This window comes from Phocoena phocoena, chromosome 1 (assembly GCF_963924675.1).
Source record: "Phocoena phocoena chromosome 1, mPhoPho1.1, whole genome shotgun sequence".
Classification (NCBI taxonomy): domain Eukaryota; kingdom Metazoa; phylum Chordata; class Mammalia; order Artiodactyla; family Phocoenidae; genus Phocoena; species Phocoena phocoena.
The window spans coordinates 26,673,507-26,695,893 of record NC_089219.1 but is presented as its reverse complement, the minus strand read 5'-3'; the positions used below and the strand labels follow the sequence as shown (position 1 = coordinate 26,695,893).

At 47.5% G+C, this 22,387-nt stretch overlaps 1 protein-coding gene across 1 annotated transcript in view; it reads left to right on the top strand.

Annotated features, from left to right (window-relative positions):
- The window catches only part of CSMD2 (CUB and Sushi multiple domains 2), a 661,886-nt gene that overhangs the window by 511,795 nt on the left and 127,704 nt on the right, over positions 1 to 22,387 (top strand). Inside the window, exons 28-32 of the mRNA XM_065872671.1 lie at positions 1,320 to 1,458; positions 5,191 to 5,378; positions 15,858 to 16,052; positions 17,063 to 17,179; positions 19,630 to 19,743. Coding sequence (XP_065728743.1) covers positions 1,320 to 1,458; positions 5,191 to 5,378; positions 15,858 to 16,052; positions 17,063 to 17,179; positions 19,630 to 19,743 — 753 coding nt within the window. The remainder of the gene's footprint in view (positions 1 to 1,319; positions 1,459 to 5,190; positions 5,379 to 15,857; positions 16,053 to 17,062; positions 17,180 to 19,629; positions 19,744 to 22,387) is intronic.

Here is a 22,387-nt window from a genome sequence, read left to right as displayed (position 1 = left end):
AGATATATTCTCCACTGAAAAAAACCCACACTACCCATGACGCCTCGGGTTTTATGTTCAGCCACGTTAGGGCTTTAATGGCCTGGTCTGAAGACCTACCATTTTGTAAAGAGACCCTGCTGGGGATTGATCCAGCCCTTTAACCTCACCCCGAGCAAACGCTACACTGAGGCAATAAAGCTCAGCCCTGGGACAAGCAAATGGCCACTCTAAAGTTCAGTCCTGGATGTACCCTTGGCTCCCACCTCCATGTCCATTCCTTTGGGCTCACCATTTGCCTAAAGTACCGCCAACCTCCATTGCTGCCCTGAGGTTTTCAGACCAAGCCATGTTTAGAGTCTCAGCCATCTTTTCCTGTTAGCGACCCCATACACCCCCAGCTTCTACTTTATCAGACCCTCATGCTGTGGAGCAATAACCCAGTCATTTGGGGGAGAACCTGATTCAGGATCTGGGAAGTGCCCCAGAGGGCTCTGGATGAATCGCTTGCTGTATCCCTGGCCACCTCCCCACTCCCTGCCCCTGGAAAGGCCCGTCATCTCAGGGGAGGGGGACCGCTGTGGACTAATTGGGGTTTTGTAATATCTCCGTACAACAGAGGAACACATGATCTCTTGGCCAAAGGCCTTTGAGAAAACTGGAAGGTATCTGCAGCCCTAAGAGCACTGGCAGTGTAGGAGGCCAGGCACACTTGGCAGGCACACATGATTGCTTTCCGCTCCTCCTGACATTAAGTGCGCTGGGACTCGTGGTAAATACCCACAAAGCTCACCCAGAGACAAAATGTGAGGCCCTGGAAGGAGACCATGTATTTCATATCTAAAAGCCTAGTGATGGCTCTATATATTGACTACGTACGGTACGCCAAGTGCTTTAACAGATATCTCTAAAATCTTTACAACTACCCCCATGAAAGAGGTATTATCTGTGCAATAGAGGAAGGACACTGAGGTCCAGAGAGGTTAGGTAAATTCCCTAAGGTCACACAGCCAGGAAGTGGCAGAGCCAGGTATTTTGGTTGTGCTTTTTAATAACAGCATGGTGAAATTCCCATATCATAAAATTAACCATTGAAAAATGAACAGTTCAGTGACATTTAGTACATTGACAATGTTGTACAAGCACCTCCTCTATCCTGTTCCAAACATCTCCATCACTTGAAGGTGAAACCTCATGCCCATTGCAATCCACCCTCCCCTGGGCCCCTGGAGCCAAGTTCTAATTTAGGTGTATCAGACTCAGTCCCTCCTCTACCAATACCCATTGAAAGGTGACCAGGTGAAGGGGACAGTCTCACCCTCATCTTCCTCTCTCTTCAGCTCCCTGCGGGGGAGACCTGACGGGACCATCGGGAGTCATCCTGTCACCAAATTACCCAGAACCCTACCCGCCAGGCAAGGAGTGCGACTGGAAGGTGACCGTCTCTCCAGACTACGTCATCGCCCTGGTATTTAACATGTATGTACCTTTCCCCCCGGTGGGAGATGGAGGGTTCAGAGCAGCGAGGGGTGCAAACCCGGGTCTCTGGGTGAGTATACATAGGTCTGCTGTGAGTGGGATTTCATCCCAGGGGGGTGAAGGAGTCCAGAAAAGGAGAGAAACCAGCATTTATTGAACATCTCCTGTGTGCCCATCACTGTGCTCCATGGCTTCACACATATTATTGTCTTATTTAATCCTTAGGATAATTTATGAAGTAGCTATTATTATTTCTTTCTTTCTTCCTTTCTTTTTTTTAACCTCTGATAATGCTAAGGTGCTAAGATGCAGAAAGTAGGGCACTGCTGGGTCCTTTCTCCCCTGCCCTTCTGAATTCTCCTCCTCTGCTCTCACCGGCTCCTCCCATCTGCTTCCCCAGTGTAGGGACAGCCCAGGTGTTTCTCAGCTGCTCCCGCTTCAAGCTCCGCCACCATCTCCTTGGTTTCTTTTAAAAGCAAACTCTTCAAAAGAATTGTCTCTGCTTTTCTCTCCTCCCTCGCCTGTTGTTCACTTTCACATCACTGACATCTGGTTTCTTCCTCCACGGTTCCACTGGAAACTCCTCTGAAACTCTCACGCACTCCTGGCTGCCAAACCAAATAGCACTTTCCATGCTTTATCCTTTTCATCACTCCCTCCCATCCTTCCCCTGCGTCTCCCCTTGGTTTTGTGGACTTACTGCCCGCTGGCCCTCCAGCTCCTTCTGGGACTTTGTGGCTTCTTTTTCATGCCCTTTGCCCTTTGCCAGGCTCTGTCACAGATTCCTTGTCTTCTCGCCACACCTCCTTCCTGGACAAGCTCATCCTCTCCGATGCTTCACTCTCCTCTTGTAAACTGGAGACTTCCCTCTACCACCCGCCCAAACTCTCTTGTGGGCTGCAGGCTCCATAGCCAACTGTTGGATGTTCTCTGTCTGATGCCTGCAGGCTCCTCAATTACAAAACATACAAAACTAAGCCTCCTGCTTCTCCCCACAGATGAGCTCTATTCTGAAACTGGGGGAGCAGCCCCATCATCCACCTTCACTGCTCCTTCTGTTAGAGGCCGAGGCATGGAGCCTCTACTGCCTTAACCTCGGATTTTCCCTTCTTCTCCATTCCCCCGGCTGCTGGCTTGGTTGAAGCCCTTACTGTTTTCTGTCTGAGTTACTGCCATAGGCTCCTAACTGGTTCCTCCCCATCTTTGCCTCCCGTGCCAATCTCGTCTTTAGCTAGCTGTCAGTGTGATGTTGACCCTGGAAAACGCTGAAATATGCACCTCGTTTTCCATATGCACCTCATTTTCCATTTTAACATACGGTAATATACGACCCAGCAATAAAAAGAAACGAACTACTGACACATGCAACAACGTGGATGAATCTCAAAATCTCCCGCTGACTGTCAGAAGACACACCAGAGTACATAACGTATGATTCCACTAATGTGAAATTTTAGGATCAGCGAAACTAATCGAGGTGATAAAAATCAGTTCAGTGGTGTCTTCTGGGGGTGGGGATGGGAAGGGCCACCTGGGAAATTTGGGGATGGTGGAAACCTTCTGGATCTTGATATCCATGTGTCAAAACTGAGAGTGATTTACTTTAGAGCTGATTATTTCATGGTGTATAAATTATACCTCCATTCAAAAACAAAGAAACAAATGTATCCTTTACTTCTGAATCCTATAATGGCTCCTTCTTCTCTATAAATTAAGGTTCCAAACCTTTTGTTTGTTCTGTTTTGGGATTTTTTTTTTTTGGTCCAGGCTTTTGAGTTTCATTCCAAGCCATGTGGCCTCTGCCTACCTCTCCCCTCAGTTCCCCCACCCAGTCCTAACCCCACCCCATCTAACCCCTGGGCTTCAGACTGAGCTACTCACAGTCTCCAAAATTATTTCACGCCTCGTGACTTTGCTTCTGCTTCTCCCTTCATAGCGACTTCCTTTTCCCTCCTTGTCCAATCGCTGAGGGTCTTTTAATGCCCAAGACAAACTTCGTTCCCATCCTCCCCCACAAACCTGGTGCTGTGTTCCCACATGCCTGTACAGAATTTAGACTTTGCTGTCCTCACGTCTGTCATTTCCTTCAGATCCGTCACCGTCTTGAAGAAAGGATACATCCCTGCGTCCTGGGCACCTTGCACAGTGCCCAGCATACTGAGGGTGCTCAGATAAAACCTGATGATTGATGGAGGGCAGGGGCAGATGGAAGGCATTTTGGAAGTGATGGAGCCATAATTTGTGACCCAAATTGACCCACTCCCAAACCCTTCCCTGGTGCCCTTTGAAAGAGTCAGTGAAGAGGCTGAACTATGGGAACAAGAAGACCATACCACCCAGCAATGGTGGGGTGACCCTGCAGCTGACACCAGTGTGAGAGGGTGCTGTGTAGGAGGGAGGCCAGTGCACACCTGGCTCCACCTCCAATCCTCCCAGATCCCCATCCTGTCTCTTTGCAGCCCTACCCCTTTTGTCCTCGATATCTCATGGCCTCATCTCTCTGCCGTGTCTTAGCTAAAGGGTGGAACCGCCATTTTGTTCTCAGTCCTGCCAAGTGGAGTGTCTGAGTATCCTAGCCCTTGGTTGGGCTCTGAACCGGTTTGCATCAGAACTCTATTCTCTGCAAACTCATTTACTTCTGTTGTTTCCATCTTTACACCCTTGATTGGCAACAATTGCCTTTGTTGGATGTACACGCAAGAGTGGCACCGCTGCATCGTAGGGCACGCATATGTTCGGGTCTAGTAGATACTGCAAAACAGTTTCCCCAAGTGGTTGAACCAATTTACACTCCCACCAGTAGGATATGAGCGTTCCAGTGGCTCCACATTCTTGCCAGTCCTTGGTGTTTTCCATCATTTTCATGCTAACCATTCCAATAGGGCAAATTACACTCAAAAACTCTAATATTCAGTTTGCTAAGCTAAGACAGTTTGTAAAATGAGTTTTTTCCTAGACTAAGGTCAGGATTGCTGAGAAAGAGGCATACCTGTGAGAGCCAGGAGTGGGATGGGAGCAGATCCTGAGGAGAGCTGAGAACCAGCCCCCAGGGTAAAGGAACAAAGTGAGGGTCCTTCATCAGAATAGGCCCCTTCCTGCCTGGGAATGGCTCGTGGCGTGGCTCTTTCCCCTCAGGAAAGGGGGTGCAACGTGGACAGTACAAAGACATTAGAGGCAGGTAAGAGACCTGGGTTCTGACCACTCTGTGTGTAGAGCTGGTAACTGATTTTCCCTTCTGTGCACAGTGTAGTAAATATAGACAACAATATTGTGTTATCATCATCAAACTTGCTAATAGGCTAGATCTTAATCATTCCAACCTCTAAAAAGAAACGATAATTATGTGATGTGTCAGAGGTGCTAATTATTGCTACAATGGCAATCATATAACAATGGACAAATGTATCCAATCAACATGTTGTATGCCTCAAATTTACATGCCATGTCAAATATATTTGGATTTTTAAAAATATTTTAGCTCCAGCTAAAATAGGTTTTCAACTCCAGCTTTCTGGACACCGATGCTAGAATCTGGTTCCTCTGCCCGAGGCTGCCTTATCCACCTTCTCTCCCTATTGGGAGGTCACGGGGGCTTCATCCTCCCCCTCCCCACCAGTAGGTCTTGGGTTGGGCGCTGGGGGGATGGAGGCCCTGTCCCTCCGTCGAACCCGAGGCCAGTACCGTCTTTATTTGACCTTAGTGGGATGGGGGCGGGATGTTTTTGTTCCCCAGCTTTAACTTGGAGCCTGGCTATGACTTCCTCCATATCTACGATGGACGGGACTCTCTCAGCCCCCTCATAGGAAGCTTCTACGGTTCCCAGCTCCCAGGCCGCATCGAAAGCAGCAGCAACAGCCTCTTCCTCGCCTTCCGCAGCGATGCGTCGGTGAGCAACGCCGGCTTCGTCATCGACTACACAGGTGAGGGCCCTGGGAGCAGAGGTGACGAGGGCCGTGGGAGCAGAGGTGACGAGGGCCCTGGGAGCAGAGATGACGAGGGCCCTGGGAGCAGAGATGACGAGGGCCCTGGGAGCAGAGATGACTGAGAGCAGGGCTGGCCAGACCTGGCCAGGGATGGGGAAGGTGTAGTGTGGCGAGGAGAGCGCTGGACGGGATCACGGGGAGCCCGCTGCTACCTGCAGAGCCCCTGCCTCTCTGCGGCCCTCTGGGTGGCTTAGTCCCTCACACCCAGGTGTCCCAGGCCTGGGAGAAAAGGGGCTTCACGTTCTCCTTGCACCTCATTTCTGCTTCCATGTCACTACTCCCCTTCGCTCCTTGTTCTATGAAGATCATGCCTAGGTCTTCTTGAGTCTCAGAACCCCAGCTCATGCCATCAGCTGACATCTTTGTTGCCACGCCCCTGCATTTGCTGAGGGTTCTGATATGAGGCTCAGTCCTCCTGTCTACCCCAAAGCATCCCACCCTCCTGGATATCTTCAGCACCCATGTGGACAGCCCATCCAGCTCCTGGGGGCACAGTGCCTGGACCTTTGTCCCAAGGCCATTCCTCGGCTATCCTCTAGCTCCTTGTCGTAGACTGGATGCTTTCTGATACTTCCCGATCACATTTTCTCATCCCTCCAGCTATCCCATCCTTTTATTCTCATTCTGCTTTTAGATTAATGAAGGCAAGATGAAGAGTGTGAGGGTCGAGAGCCGAGGGTGCCAAATTTTTTCTTAAAGGGCCAGGCAGTAAATAGTTCAGGCTTGCGAGCCACGCGGTCTGTCTCGGTTACTCAGCACTGCCCTTGTAGCATGAAAGCACCCAAAGACTGAACAGAAAGCAACGGGCATGGCTGTGTTCTAATAACAATTTGCTTACAGAAACAGGTCTTGGTCCTGCCCAGTCAAGAGCATTGACAGATCAACTGGGTGCACGGCTCGTGTTTGTTGTGTGGCCCGGAGCAAGTTATTTAACGGCTCCGGAAACGCCATCTCTTCATCTGTAAGATAATGGTGGAATAATTCCTACAGCACAGAAACATAATTGATGAGTCCACGCATTAAAGCCCTTGGTCTGGACTCCGGTACCTTCCAGACATTTTGTAATGTTCACATGGTAGCAGCAACAGGTGTATTCCAGGCTCTCGAGCGCTCTGCTTTCTTCTACTCTGCTATTCTCTCTTAGACCTTTTCTTCTTCTCTAACGAGCCCAGGCCCCGTTATCTAAACCCCAGCTCCATTGTTTGCTTGATTGGTGAGCTTGGAACCCATTCCTCCATCTATGAAATGGTGGTAATAATAGTTACATTGCAGAAGATATGTTATACGTATAAATGAAATGTGTGAGGATAATGCCCGATATGGACTAAAACACTCTGTAGATCCTATTGAGATGATCGATTTTATTATTGCTACTGTAACCCAGGTTCACCCAGGCCTCGTCAGCCTGTGTGTACAAGTGGGGTCACAGTACCAGTTAAAATTAAAAAGCTCCCGGCTCATGTCCCCCACTTGCATAATGTGGGACCTCAGCAACCTTTTAAAGTGTCTCTTAATTGAATATTTGTGGCAACTCCTGGGGATATCTCACACGAGCTCACAAACAATCCCAGTCATAATGGTAGTTAACTTAGCGCCTGCCAGCTGCCAGCAGTGTCCTGAGCAGTTCACATCCATCAACTCACCGAAATCCTCGTCACCCTCCATCGCTTGCTGTGTGCCAGATACAGTTCTAGAAGGTGCTTGGTGTGCAAATTAGAGAATATTTTGCCTGTGGTCATCTTTTCTCAGGGGGCTGGCCTGGGGAGTGGCTACTTTGCCATCCTGTCTTCCTCCAGACACCTGCCATTCGATAAACCTCCTGTACTCAATCTCCACACGCTGATGTCGGAACAAACACAGTCACGAGTTGTGGGATTCTATCCGAAGGCATGACTTAGACTCAGCCTGGGAACCCCATTGCTCCGCCCACCACCATCCCTACTGCCGTATCATCAGCAGCGTTTTATTATTATTCATCTCTTTAATCACGCTCTCATCAGTCCCCTCAATTTTCCTGCCCCCCGATCCTTCCAATGCCTAAACCTTGCACAACTGCATCTTTTATTAAATGCACACTCAAGTGGCTGAGCACAGCCAGAAGTTGCACAAACATGGCACTTGGAGCCACCACAAGTGATATCCTTTAACCCCAGCCACTTGAGGTTAAAGGTTAAATGACCAGAGCCACACCTGACTCGTCCCACCTGGTGGGTCTTCTACATCACAGAGATTCTAAACTTTTACCCCAGATGTCACCACTTCCAGCCTCTTACAAGATGACTGCATTTCATCATCCCCGGTTACAGTGGCTACTGGGCAGAAACTCCCTCAGCTTCCTCCCTGGTCACTTAGTTCCTGGCAAACTGGCTGTGGCCACCTCTCCCCCAAGTCTTCTCCATGAATCCATGTGCTAGAGCTACACTTCTAGGTCCTCTTTCCCAAAGAAGCCCCTTCCACGTTCAGCTGTTGGCCCAAGACCATATCTAGAGAGGTCCTCAGATCCAACACACAGCTCCAGAGACTAAAGCCTTCCGGGCTGCCATCTGAACTAGGCAAGCAGCTGAAGGAGGCCAATTACTGGGGAGAGGGGAGGGGGAGGCACAACCCCCCCCCATGCACCCTCTACCACCTTATGAGGATCTGTGGTACAAGTGCCAAATAAATGTGTCTGCTTGGGGTGGGAGGTACCTGGTGAGAACTGGAGCTGCCCTCCTTCCTTCCTTCTCAGATTACACACCTCCTAACATGGGTGATCCCTCTACTATGTCCCTAGCCTCTGGTCAGGTAGCCCATTTGATGGAGCCCAGGGACACCCTGTCTTATCCCGTGGTCTCCTTCTCCATATCGCAGGATCCCTGGATTCCTGGAATGGGTCTACTCTGCTCTTGGATCCCAAGGACTAGACGATATTCCCCCATGTTCAATATCTGTATAGGGGAAACTGCCATCACTTATCACCTGTGCGGCCTTAAACAAGTTACTTAACTTCCCTGACATCCCTTCCTTGTCTGTCAAAGAGGGACGGTGACACCATAGGAAGGGGTTGTTGTGAGGGCTGGTCAATAGGCACAACACCTAGCAGCGTGCCCCATACCAGTAGGTAGTTGTCACATACTTTGATCCAACTTCTTCCATTCCATTGCCTTTTCTTCCTGGGTGATGCCTATTACATTCATTCTGCCCTTGTTTGGAAGGGAAAACCTCTCTTCATGGGGCTAGCCCAGTAGAATGAAGCAGATTTTCTTTTCTGTTTATTGAAGATATAAAGTATGAATATGATGTTTTGTACACACACATATATATATGGGAGTGTGGCATTTATATATATACGTATATATATATATATATATATATATATATATATATATATATATGAGTGTGGGAAATATATGAATATTCGTGATGTGTGTGTATGTGTGTCCTGTATACTTCTCCAATCCATGGCAAAGAATTTAGACACTGTACTCCCTGCGAGTCCATAGAACACCCTGGATTGAGATGGTAGCCCATGGAGGACTTGCACACTGAGGCAGGTGTGGATTCTTAGGAAAAGAAGAATTGACCTCCTCTATCTAGAAGCCATCTTCTGTCCAAAGGCAGAGAGATCCAGGGCTCCACTAACGCTGAGGACCTGGGTCTCCTAGGAGCTGTGGCTTCAAGGGTTCTGCTCTGGGAGGTGTTTGAGGACCGACTTGGAGAGGTGTTGCCAGACTCAGCTGGGCTTAGCCCAGTGAAAACCACTCTCTGACCCAGGTCAACTCCTCCTTTGACCCAAGGTGAACAGACCAGGAGCCTTTCCCCATTTCCCACCAGCTTCCCAAGGGGGAAGCAGAAAGAGTTTCATCCCATCTTAGTGAGGGATCATTTAGTTCATATCAAGAAACTCACTCAGACCAACTTAAGCAGAAAAAGGAGCAATTTATTATTAAAAAAATGTGAAAAACAGAAACACTTAAACCAAGTTGAGACAAAAAGAAGACTTTATTATAAGAAAACAACTAACAGCCAAACTGATTTAAGCTAAAGAGCATTCTGTATTTTAACAATACAGATGATAAACACTCACTCTCACTTAACACCGAAAGGGAATACATTTTTAGAATACAAGAGCCCAAGGACAGGAAGCATGACCTCCCAAGGGGATTACAATCAGGATGGGAAAATCGGAGGTTGAAATCACCCTCCTCCATCTCCAGGGCCACTCTGTCTCCTCCCTGCTCCTTTCTGAGTACATGCTACATTCGCCTTTCTCTGCAGGTCAATTTTCATTGCTTCTCCATTCTCCTAGGACAGTAGGGCTGCCTCACTCTTGGCTTTGAATTACTTCCCAGTTTGTGGCGCAACTCCGAATCCCAAAGGACCATCAGATTGACAAGCTTAAGTCAGGTATCCACTGAGTGGTGTCATTAGGTGGATTAGGTGGTGGATTAGGCTTTTGCATAAGGGGCAAAGGCAGATCAGGCATTTTGATTCATTTGTTCACTCAATAATATTTATTGAGCACCTACTATGTGCCAGACACTGTTATAGGGGCTAAGAACAGAGCAGGGAACAAAACAAAGTCCCAGCCTCCGTGGAGTTCACATCCTAGATGGACAGGCATTTCTACTACAAATGGGATGTTGGAAGCCCACCTGATTACAAGGCAAAGATGGGTGGGTGGGGTGGATTTGTAGATGTCTCTGTTCCGTTGCTCCTGGAAGGTGGCTGTGCTGTGTTAGTCATCTCTGGGCAGGCCTTCTAAGAGGTGATTCTGAATTCAGTCATGTCAACTGTGGATTTCTATTACACCATGCTCTGGTACACTTCTCATCTGAATGCAGCCTCCTGGGTAGTTTTACCCTCTGCTGGAAGGATGCAAAGGGAAGGAGGAGGATCCTGTCTTTTGAACACAGTTATTAAAAATAAATAACTAAACTAAATAACTAAATTTAAACTAAATTTAAACTAAATAACTAAATAAATAACTAAATCCAGGGAGGTTTAGTGTCTTTTTTCAGGCCAGAGAAACCAATAGGATGGGTGGGAGGGACCTTTATTCTTATCTTGCAGCAAGTGTGGTAGCCTCCTCTTGGGGAGGGAGGGGCAGGCTAGGACATCCATACACGTGTCTGGTAACCATTCATTCATTCAACAAATGCTTATTAAGCTCCTACTTCATGCCATGCCCTGTGCTGGATTCAGAGGACACAGAGGTGAACAAAGGTGTCAGGGTCCCCACCCGAGGGGAATGTAAAGGCGAGTGAGGGAAACAGACAGTAAATAAGGAGACGAACAAGAAGCGAGAAGCATAAGTTAGGAAAGAGCAAACTATCCTAAGAAAGAGAAATGCGGAGCCCACTTCAGAATGGCGAAGGCCTTGCCAAGCAGGTAACACGTGGACAGAGACCTAAAGCTTGAGAAGAAGCCCCCTGTGTACAAGCAAGAGTGGGAAGGGTTTCAGACAAGGGATGAAGAGTTCAAAGCAAGTGTTAGAGAATCTGAAATAACTCAGGAGAGGCCAGGATGAGTCAACTTTTACTGAAAGGTACTAAAAGGTACCTATTTTCTCTTTCAAGCCCTTGGAAGTAACACTGTAGGCCGAGGAATTACCACCGGCTTTCCACATCTGCTCCTGCCATGACTACTCCCACCACCCAGCTCTCCCATGGTCTGTCTTTCTAAATTCAAGATCTCTTCATTTATGCTTATTTCAAAGTAACACATGTTTGTTGGGAAAATTCAAATAATACAGAAGCATATAAACTGTGTTCTAAAAACTTAACATCTCCCAATACTACCATCCCCTGAAGTACCAATATTAATGGTTTGTTACCTCATCCTAGATGTTTTATATACATATAAATAACGTACATTCTATACCAGAGGTTGGCAAACTTTTTCTGTAAAGGACCAGAGAGTAAATATTTTTGGCTTAGCAGACCAGATGGTCTGTGTTGCTATCAATTCTGCTGTTGTAATGCTAAAACAGACATAGACGATATGTTAAACAAACGGGTATGGTTGTGTTCCAGTAACACTTTATTTACAAAAACAGGCAGCGAGTCAGTGGACTGTAGTTTGCAGATCCCCGTTCTGTATGAATGGGGATCACACCATATATACTAAACTGTAACATAGATTGGGTTTTTTTTTTTTTTTTTTTTTTTGCTTTGTCTTGGGTTTTGCCCAGCAATAGATCTTGGGCATCTTTCCATATTAGTAGTCAAAGACGTTTGCTATTCTTTTCAAAGGTTGCTTATATTTCAGTGGATGGCTCTAATCCAACCTTTTGAACAAGTTCCTTACTGTTTGGGTTGTTATTTTCAGTATTTTGCTGTTACGGTGTTTGGAAATGGGCCTTATCTATTAGGGCAAAAAGAATCTAGTTCTTTTTATTTTCCCATTTTGGAGGGCTTGGGGCTTATTTATTATTATCATCATGCTTTTTTAGTCATTTAGTTTTATCATTCACAGCTGAGCCCTGGTTTGGCCTCCTGAAGACCTGATTTTGGGTTTAATTCTACCTCTTAATAGTTGAATGGCTTGGAAAACTCATTTAGCCTCTCTGATCACCACATTCCGCATCTATAACCGGAACAGAAGCGTACCTGGCCCTGCCTGCTTCAAAGGCTATTGTGAGACACAAATAAGATAACAGATTGGAAAGTGCTTTGAAAATTACGAAGTGATATTCCTGTGTAAGGGGCTATCATCATTATCATTAGCCTTGTCGTTATTATTAATGTAATGGTGCTTGGAATGATGAGCTCATCTTGCTCTGACATGTGAGCCATGGTAGAATAGAATCTGTAGTCGGATCTTTGATGTGGTTGTTGATTTTCTAAGCCCGGAGTTGTTCAGCCAATCAACTCAGCATCCATTTATTAAGCTCCTATTATGCGCCAGATAGAGCCCTAGTGCCAAGTTCTGTGCTAGTTGCCAGGGTCATGAGAAGAACAGATGATTGATTTCTGTCCTCTAGGAGTTCAGAACCCACTAGAAAGAAATACCCTTAGACAACCTACCAAGATAATCAAAAACAGAGAAATGGAATTCTGCCAGAGAGAAGGCAACGTTCGGGACACTGGCTCAGGAGAGGGTGGCGCTGACAAGTGTGGGAGTTTGCCACACAGAGAAGGGAGGAAAGGACTTTCTGACACAGTGTAAAGTTCGGGGCAGTCATACCCAGCTGGGTATGCTAGTGTGCCAGGTACCCAAAAGCACAGTTGTTTATATGAGGTAGAAGTCTATTCTTCTTCCTGTAAAAGAAATCTGGGTATTGTCATCCAGGGCTGTCGAAGTGGCTCCACCTAGGCTCCCCTTGTCTTTCTGCTCTACCCTGCTGCATGGTTCCCATCTCCAGGGTTATCTCAGCATCCAAGGTGGTGACTGGAGGTCCAGCCATCATGTCTGAGTTCCAAACTGTGGGAAGGAGGAAGGGAGGAAAGAAGGAAGGGTCATTGAGCATTCTCTCACCTGAGTCACCTTCCCTTAAGCAGCCTTTCTAGAAGTCCCACACGTATCCATTTAAGAAATATTTATTGAGTGCCAATCATATGCCCGGCACTGGACCACAGCAATGAACAAGACTGGAAAACTGCCTTTGTGGAACCTACATTCTAGTGGAGGGAGATAGAGAAAATAAGGTAGCTATCTGGTGCACGAGATAATATTGACCTCAGTGCAGAGAAATAAAACAGAGAAGTGTGATGGGGAGTGTTGGGGAGAGGAACATCACAGTTGTGAAGAGCTGATCAGGGAAGGGTCATTGAGCTAAGTCCTAAAAGAGGTAACAGGGGAGCTGTGCGGATGGGGAAATGTTCTGTACGCAGAGGTCAATGTGATTGGAGCAAAGCTAGCAAAGGGACAATAGGAATCAAGGTCATAGAGGGGAGGACTGGGGCAGGAGGTACAGGGCCTTGTAGACTTGTAAGGTTTTGGGCTTTTACTCTAAGTGAGACGGAAGGCAATGACCTGACCTGACTGTGTTTACTTCTCTTTGGCCAGATCTAGCTGCCTGGGAGGCTGGAAGGTATCTATCTTAGCTGGGGCTTTGATACTCTGAATAAAAACCTGGGTTCCATTATAAGGATGAAGTGGGGGGATGGATATTGAGGGCCACAGCTTGTTCTGCCTCTTATGAGCTATGTGAACTTGGTTCCAAGTTACTTAATTTTTCTGAACTTCAAATAAGATTTGACCCACTCTGAATTTATAAAAAAGACAGATGAAATAGAAGACCTGGTGACACTTCCCTGTATCTCTGCAATTCACAAATGGGCCACCCAATGGTCAGTTGCATTCTGGCCAGAGCCACTACACTTTGGGGGAGGACAGATTCGATGTGGGGGACAAGGTGATACATGACAGGGCACATGAGGAAACCACTGAGGGGTCCTCTGTTAGGTAAGGAGCCATTTTCTGGATCCCACTTGAGTTTAAATTTAGTAATGTATCCAGGACTGCTCCATCCTAAATAAGCTCTAGGCAAAAGCAACGAGCAGGGCCATCCCACCATCAGGGCACAAATGCAGGTGTCTAGACTTGACGGAATCACAGACTCAGAGTCCCATCCCATCAGTCAACGGGCTGAGCAACACCCTCACAGCTATGACTGCCTCTTACACACGCAGCTTAAAGGTACCCAGGTGACAAGGACAGACCTCAGCAAAATTCCTCCTGACCTGTTCATCTCTGAACTCTGATCCCTTGTGTTCTGGGTCTTTCCTCCTTAAATCTGCTCTTTGAATTTCTGGTTCCTTCTGCAAGGGCTGTCGGCACCTCTTTGTGAATCCCCATCTCTAGACCCTTCCGCAGCGTAGCCTCCAGGGTTTCGATGGTATCCTGATACTCTGTCGCATTCTCCTGACACTGTCCAGCCCTGACGACAGGCCTCTTGACCATCAGTGGTTCGGGAAGAAGGAGGATGAGGAAAGGCAGCAGTGGGTGGATGTGAACATTGGCTCCCAAGAGCTGTTCGGGATTTCCAGCTGCTGGGGAGGGAGGCTGTGCAGTGAGTGTCCTTCTCCAGAGACTTGGAGCCCCAGCTAATACACTCAGTGGCTCAGGAAGCATCAAGTTCACTGTTGTCCAGTGCCCAGGGACAGAGTGGATGCAGCGTAGGTGCAGCCATGGTATGCCTGATTGGGAAGACATATAAGCATCAGTAGTCAAACGGAAAAATACTGCTGTTTTAATAATCTGGCAAACGCTCAGTACCCCAATGCAAAGCCCTGGAAAACTGCATTGGAGATCTGGACTCATCCCAGAGGCTAAAATGGGGTTTCCTACTTTCTTCCTAAATCTAAATATCAGTACCCATACACTCAGAAGTGCCTGCAAGGTATGGCTATAACAGCCTGCAAAGCTGGTATCAGCTCCACCTACCTACCCAGCCAGCAACACTGCTCTCAGCAAAAGAAAGAGAAGAAAAAGCATCTCCAAAAGCGTCCCTGCTTCCCCCACAGACAGAAAACCAGGAGGCCGCCATGTTGAGTGTACAGGATCAAAGCTGAGCAAAGGTGGACTGTGCCTAAGCCCTGACCTTCACCACAGGGACCCGGTCACTACTGAGACACGATCCCAGGACTGTCATCTCCCACCGGTCAGAGCAGCACATGCCTCCCCGGCGGGAGGAGTGAATCAGGGCTGAGGGACTGCCTCAAAGGTGTAGCCGCAACTCCCTCCTTTGTGCGTCAGGGCAAGAATGCGGGGAGAAGAGGGAGATTGCACTCTCCAAAATGACTTCCAGCCCTAGTTTCTTTCTTTTTTTTTAATTTTTAATTTAATTTTTATTTTGTATTGGAGTAGAGTTGATTTACAATGTTGTGTTAGTTTCAGGCGTACAGCAAAGTGATTCAGTTATACATATATCCACTCTTTTTCAGATTCTTTTCCCATATAGATTATTACAGAGTATTGAGTAGAGTTCCCTGTGCTATACAGCAGGTCCTTGTAGATGATCTATTTTACACGTAATAGTGTGTATCTGTTAATCCCAAACTCCTAATTTATCCCCCCACCATGAACCTTTCCCATTTGGTAACCATAAGTTTGTTTTCAAAGTCGGTGAGTCTGTTTCTGTTTTGTAAATAAGCTCATTTGTATAATTTTTAAGATCCCACATGTAAGTAATATCATACGATATTTGTCTTTCTTTGTCTGACTTACTTCACTTAGTATGAAAATCTCTGAGTCCACCCGTGGTGCTGCAAATGGCATTATTTCATTCTCCAGCCCTAGTCTGTAACCAAATTTAGAGAGGTTTCCAGACTTGAAGAGAATACACCCATCGGCCCCAAATCCCCATGCGCTCTGTGGCTAATCAGAGTCAGGGTCTCCCCATAGGTGCTGTGCCCTGGGATTAGGCCACTTATGAGCTCTCTGTGTATATGTGTCTGTGTGTGTATGTACGTGTTTGTTTGTTTTTTCCAGAAAACCCACGGGAGTCATGTTTCGATCCTGGTCCCATCAAGAACGGCACACGAGTGGGGTCCGACCTGAAGCTGGGCTCCTCCATCACCTACTACTGCCAGGGGGGCTATGAGGTGGAGGGCTTCTCCACCCTGAGCTGCATCCTGGGGCCTGATGGGAAGCCTGTGTGGAATCATCCCCAGCCAGTGTGCACAGGTGGTGGAGCCCAGGGCTGTGGTGGAGGGAACTAGGGAATGCCAGAGGCAGAAGGGGCTGGAGGCTAGGGGAAGGGGCAGGCAGGATATGGGCCTCACAGGAGGGCTCCTTGGGTTCGCCATGAATGAGAAGGGCTGGAAATTCCCCAGGTGTACCAGTCCCCGTCAATGTGTCATGTCTCTCAGATCACATAGTGTCCTCACCCCCACTCCAATAGATGTCCTCAGCGGTGGCCCAAGACATGCCAGCAGCCCACACCACGGAGAGGGGAATCTAAAAGTGACCCTGAGATTGTTCCCGGTCCTAGGGGAAATCACTGAGGGTTCAGATGTGTAAAACTAAGACCAGCAGGGTGGGCTAACTCCAAGGGCAGCTGGGTTAGCCATGGGGTCTTGACAAAAGGGATCGGATGGAGTGCCGGAACTTCAGGAGCATGGCGGCCACCTAAGTTGAAAAGTAAAGAGGCCCCTTTGCCCAGGTGGGAGAGGCTGGCTCTGAGGTCCACGCCTCGTGGGACTGGGACCATGGCTGGGTCGCGTGAGCTGTCTGCTCCCAGCAGGCTATTCTGGGCAAACCTCTGCTCCTTAGTCATGCAGACACTAAGTGTCCAGGTGCAGACATCAGCCGTGGGGTGGCAGACCATCTCCGGGTCCCACCTGTAGGCAGAAGAGGTTCCTAAAGTGCTCCCGAAGGCTGGGCCTCCAGGGACCAATGCCAGTGTCACTAGTTAGAGGACAAGGACTGGCCGGCACCCAGGAGGGCCTCTGATAGCATCGGGGGTGGTGGGGGGATTCAGGCCACATGCCAGGCCAGGGATGGATGTCTTGGGGCAGGGCGGGGCAGGGCAGGGCATGTCCCCAGAATTCCCCTCCTCCACATTAGTGGCTTCAGACCTCAGGGCAGCCCCACCAGGGCCAGAAGGTCAGGCTGAGAGTGAGCAGAGACGGAGGGTGGACAGCTGATGAGAGGCCCATGGGGTCACCTGGCCCTCTACCTGATTTCTTTTTCAGCCCCCTGTGGGGGACAGTATGTGGGTTCAGATGGAGTGGTCTTGTCCCCTAACTACCCCCAGAACTACACCAGTGGACAGATCTGCCTGTATTTTGTCACCGTGCCCAAGGACTACGGTATGGATTTTGTGTATATTTGTTTATGTTTTCCAACGCCTTCCAATTCCACTCCAAATTGTTTCCACTCCTATCGTGCCAATGGGCCGAGCAGTCTCCCTCAGAGGACAGCTGCGTGCCATTGCTCTGCAGTGGGCTGTAGAGTACACTCCTGACACACACGGGAGGAAGGGACCAGTGAGGCCTGCTGGAACCATGGTGGGGTGGTTAGGGAGGGACCAGCCAGGACAGAAGGAAGGCAGGGTGCACCGGGGGCTCCCTAGCCCAGCCCGGGTCTGCATAGAGGTGCTGCAGACCCAGGCCGACTGGGAACCCAGGGGAGGGTGGCGGAGGGCCAGGAAGAAGGAAAGGAGTGGGACTGAGCTGGACTTGAACGTACAGGTGAGAGAGCTGGGCGCCCCATCATTCCACTGTTCCGTCTGTGAGCGGGAGCCTGGTCCAGCAGCAATTGGTAGGATGAGCAAGAGAAAAAGAGAGCAGCAGGTCAGGGCCCTGGAAAGGCAGAGAAACCTTCAGATTCCAAGAGGCCCCGGCAAAAAGAAGCCAGCCTTGTCACCTGGTTAGCAGTGGGACAGGTAAGAGTCCTGGCAGCTCTGGAGGATTCAGGAAGTTCCTGAGGGTCACAGGCTGGTTGTACCCGGGCAATCAGTGACTGGCCGGGCCGCTTTCTCCCTGGATCTCCTCTTTGTAGGAAGAGGAACAGCTATTTCTAAACAGAGTTGGCGTTAGTGGGGTAAAGGTCATGTATATATATCCTGACCATCTGAGATGGGGCAGCCTGCAGAGAACTGGCTGCTTTTTCCCAAGAGCTAGGATGGACCGAGCATAGGGCAGGGCCTGATCATTGACCAAACATTGATTAAGCACCTCCTAGGGACCTCGCACTCTGCTGGGAGCCAGAGCTGCAGAGATGAGAGAGACGTGTTTTCTGCCCTCTGTAAATTCCCAGCCCCATCTTTACCCACAGCTCTTGCCGTCGGGCACCACTCCCACACCAGCACCTGCACACTCGTGTGTGTGGGCACACGCTCCCCGGCACATGCGTGTGGCGGGAGCTTTGGACCTGTAGGATCACAGTTAGGAAAGTACTGAAAGGTTGTCCAGTCCCCCCTGCCACCCAGAGCCGAGTCCTCGATAGCTGGGCTGCAAAATTCCTCCAGTAATAAAGAGCTCACGCCTTTGCAGGCCGCCAGCCCCGAGGCTGGGCAGTTTCACTGAGCTGGAACCTGTATGTGGAGAGCTGACTCTAGGAGGGGTCGTGATCTGTCCCAAGCATCTTCTCTTTTTTACTGATGCTAAGCCCAGGGATTTAGGTGCAGATTTTTGCCTCAGGTCGGAAATACTTGTCCCCAGCCTGCGTCTCAGCCTTAACACCCTCTCCTCATAGATCTTTCTTTGATCCCCTATCTGAAGTGGACTGCCTTGCCTTATCACTTTTCTCTCACTGCCTCTAAAATGTAACACTATCTGAAATTATTTTGTTTATCTATTTGCTTAAGCGGTTTTTTTTTTTTTTTTTTTCACTTTGGACTGTCTCTTATGCACCCAGCCAAACGGGAGACCGGGGCAGGTAGAATGTATCAGGGTCTGAAATGGAGCTGTGCCCCCCATGGCCCCGCAGGGTCAGTAACCCCAGCCTCTCCAGCAGTGACTGGCAGAGATGGGACAGTTGAGGAAAGACCCTGTGATAGCCATCAAAGGGCAGGGCCCTTAGGTCTTGTCTGAAAGGGGACTCCTTGAGGTCTCAACCCCCTTCCATGAGCTAGCTGAGTGGCCTTGGGGAACTCAACCTCTGAGCTTCAGTTTCTTTGTCTATAAAATCAGATATCTGGAAGAGTCAGGGTTGAAGAAGATGATGTGCATGGCAAGCATGGTACCCAGCACAGAGCAGGTGCTCAATACATGTCATTTTGCCTCTGTCCTTGGATTTGCCGGAGGGAAATGAGGTAGAGATGTTTGCCTCTTCCATGGACAGTTGCTCCTTCCTCAGGAGAAGGCTGCTTGCTACTCAGCACCCTCATGCCTCGTAAATGTGTGGGATCTTGTATCCAGGGGATGCCCTCATTGGCTGGATCTTCGAAGAAAAAGTGAAGGAAAATACAGGGTCCTGAGATCAACATGGAACACGGGGAAGTTACGGAAAGCTCTTCGTTTTCCTAGAGTAGCTGCTGCCACTGCAACTTGAGAAAGGACTAGGGTTAGCCTGGCTGCTCGTGCAGTCCACAGTATCATCTTGACCTGTGTGGAGAATGCCAGCCCGATCCTTCCCAGGTCCCCGCATCCCTGTGCCCAGTGTCTAATCAGCCAGTGGAAAGGCTCAGCAAGCAGTTAGCCCTATGAACCGACAACCTCCTCTGAGGTCGCCCTGCTCCTCCAGCTGTCCAGGGCTCCCCCCCAGCACGGCCGCCCAGCCTTGCCCCTGAGCTCTCTGCACCGTGTCTCCTCCGCAGTGGTGTTTGGACAGTTTGCCTTCTTCTACACGGCCCTCAACGACGTGGTGGAGGTGCATGACGGCCACAACCCGCACTCGCAGCTCCTCGGCTCCCTCTCGGGCTCCCACACAGGTACCCAGGGCTGGGCCAGCACGGTGAGGGTGGTGGGCGGGGCGTCGAGGGGAAGGAGGAGGGAGGCACCTGAGCAGGGCGTGGCCACGGTGGAGCCACACCTTTGTGTTTGTCGTACGCTGCTGCTGTCAGCTCCTGATGACACCACATAGAAGGAAGCTTCAGAGGCTACCCTCACCCCAAGCTGTGTCTACACCCCCCCAAGTGGTATAGCATTCCCCTGTGGGTTGATATTGAGACCCAACCTGTTTTTCTAATGATAAACATGTTGCACTTTCATTGTAGGAAACTTAGCGGCAAGACAAATTAATTGTGTAGAGAATTAAAATAAAAACCACCCCGAAAGAACCACTGAAAAGGTGGAGTGTATTTCCTTCCAGTCTTTATATCTACTTGGACTTAATCTTTTACATTTTTTATTGAACACAACAATATACATATTTTTATTTAAATGTTCATTGTGAGCATTTCTTTTTTTATTTTCCTCTGTAATAGGATTTTTAAATGCTGCATAAAAGTCTATCATATAGTTATTTAAAATTTATGTAATGAATTCTCTATTATTGAACATTTAGATTGTTTTCTTATTTTTCACTCTCATGAATAGTAATTCAGTATAGTATACATATATCTTTGTATACATCTCTATTACCTTAGAATATCTAGAAGTAGGATTGCTAAGTTAAAGAAAATGTGTGATCTTTAAGGCTTTTTATAAAGATTGTCAAATATCGCTCCAGAAAGTTCTTACCATTTTGTTCACCAACAAATAAGAGGACATGTTTTTGCAGCTCAATAACAAAAGAACAAACAACCCAATCCAAAAATGGGGAGAAGACCTAAACAGACATTTCTCCAAAGTAGACATACAGATTGCCAGCAAACACATGAAAAGATGCTCAACATCACTAGTCATTAGAGAAATGCAAATCAAAATCACAATGAGGTATCACCTCACACCAGTCAGAATGGCCATTATCAAAAAACCTAGAGACAATAAATGCCGGAGAGGGTGTGGAGAAAAGGGAACCCTCTTGCACTGTTGGTGGGGATGTAAATTGATACAGCCACTATGGAGAACAGTATGGAGCTTCCTTAAAAAACTAAAAATAGAACTACCATATGACCCAGCAATCCCACTACTGGGCATATACCCTGAGAAAACCATAATTCAAAAAGAGTCATGTACCACAATGTTCATTGCAGCTCTGTTTACAATAGCCAGGACATGGAAGCAACCTAAGTGTCCATCAACAGATGAATGGATAAAGAAGATGTGGCACATATATACAATGGAATATTACTTGGCCATAAAAAGGAATGAAACTGAGTTACTTGTAATGAGGTGGATGGACCTAGAGTCTGTCATACACGGTGAAGTAAGTCAGAAAGAGAAAAACAAGTACCTTATGCTAACGCACATATATGGAATCTAAAAAACCCATACTGATGAACCTAGTGGGAGGGCAGGAATAAAGACGCAGACACAGAGAACAGACTTGAGGACACAGTAGGGGAAGGGGAAGCTGGGACAAAGTGAGAGAGTGCCACTGACATATATACACTACCAAATGTAAAATGGATGTCTAGTGGGAAGCTGCTGTATAGCACAGGGAGATCAGCTCGATGCTTTGTGAACACCTAGAGGGGTGGGATAGGGAGGGTGGGAGGGAGGCTCAAGAGGGAGGGGATATGGGGGTATATGTATACATATAGCTGATTCACTTTGTTGTACAGCAGAAACTAACACAATATTGTAAAGCAGTTATACTCCAATAAAGATATTTTTAAAAAAGAAAGGGGGCATGTTTTATTCTCACAAAAACTAGGTAATTAAGAAAACAAAAACATCATCAGTTTGAAAAGTGAAAACGGTATCTCATTTTTTAATTTGCCTTTTTTTATTACAACTTAGGTTAACCTTGTATAATGTAATTATTGGCCCATGAATTTTTTATTTGTGAATTTACTTGTAAATTATTTTTGTATGTATTTAGTAGAGCTCCATATTATTAGAAGCTATATATATTAAATGCCATAAAAACCTCTTATGTATAGTATATGCTATGAAAAACCCTCCCCTATAGTTTGTCATTTGCCATTTAAGTTTCTTCAGGTTAGGTTTTAATGTCAGAAAATCTAAGTTTCCCATGATATTAAATCTATCAATGTTTTCTGTTATAGTTTTCTCCTCTACTTTTCTGCTGACTAAATAAATATTCCTCTGGGTTTTCCTTTACTTCTTTTTTTAGTTTCATTTTTTCTTTTAATACCTTTGGAATTTATTTTGATTTATTATTTGAACTAGGGAACACCTAACCAACATCTTGCAAATTTAGTTAATCAGTTGTTCTAATGAAATTTTCAAAATGCCAGATTCACATATATTTTTTATAAAGTTAAAGGTATGTTTCTAGACTCCTCTGTTTATTCTTGTATCAGTATCAAAAAGCTTTAATTAGTGTAACATTATAATAATGTTTAACACTATAATAATTTTAAACATATGGTTCTGTAAGTCCCCGTTGCCATTCTTTTTTTTTTTTTTTTCTTGCGGTACGTGGGCCTCTCACTGTTGTGGCCTCTCCCGCCGCGGAGCACAGGCTCCGGACGCGCAGGCTCAGCGGCCATGGCTCACGGGCCC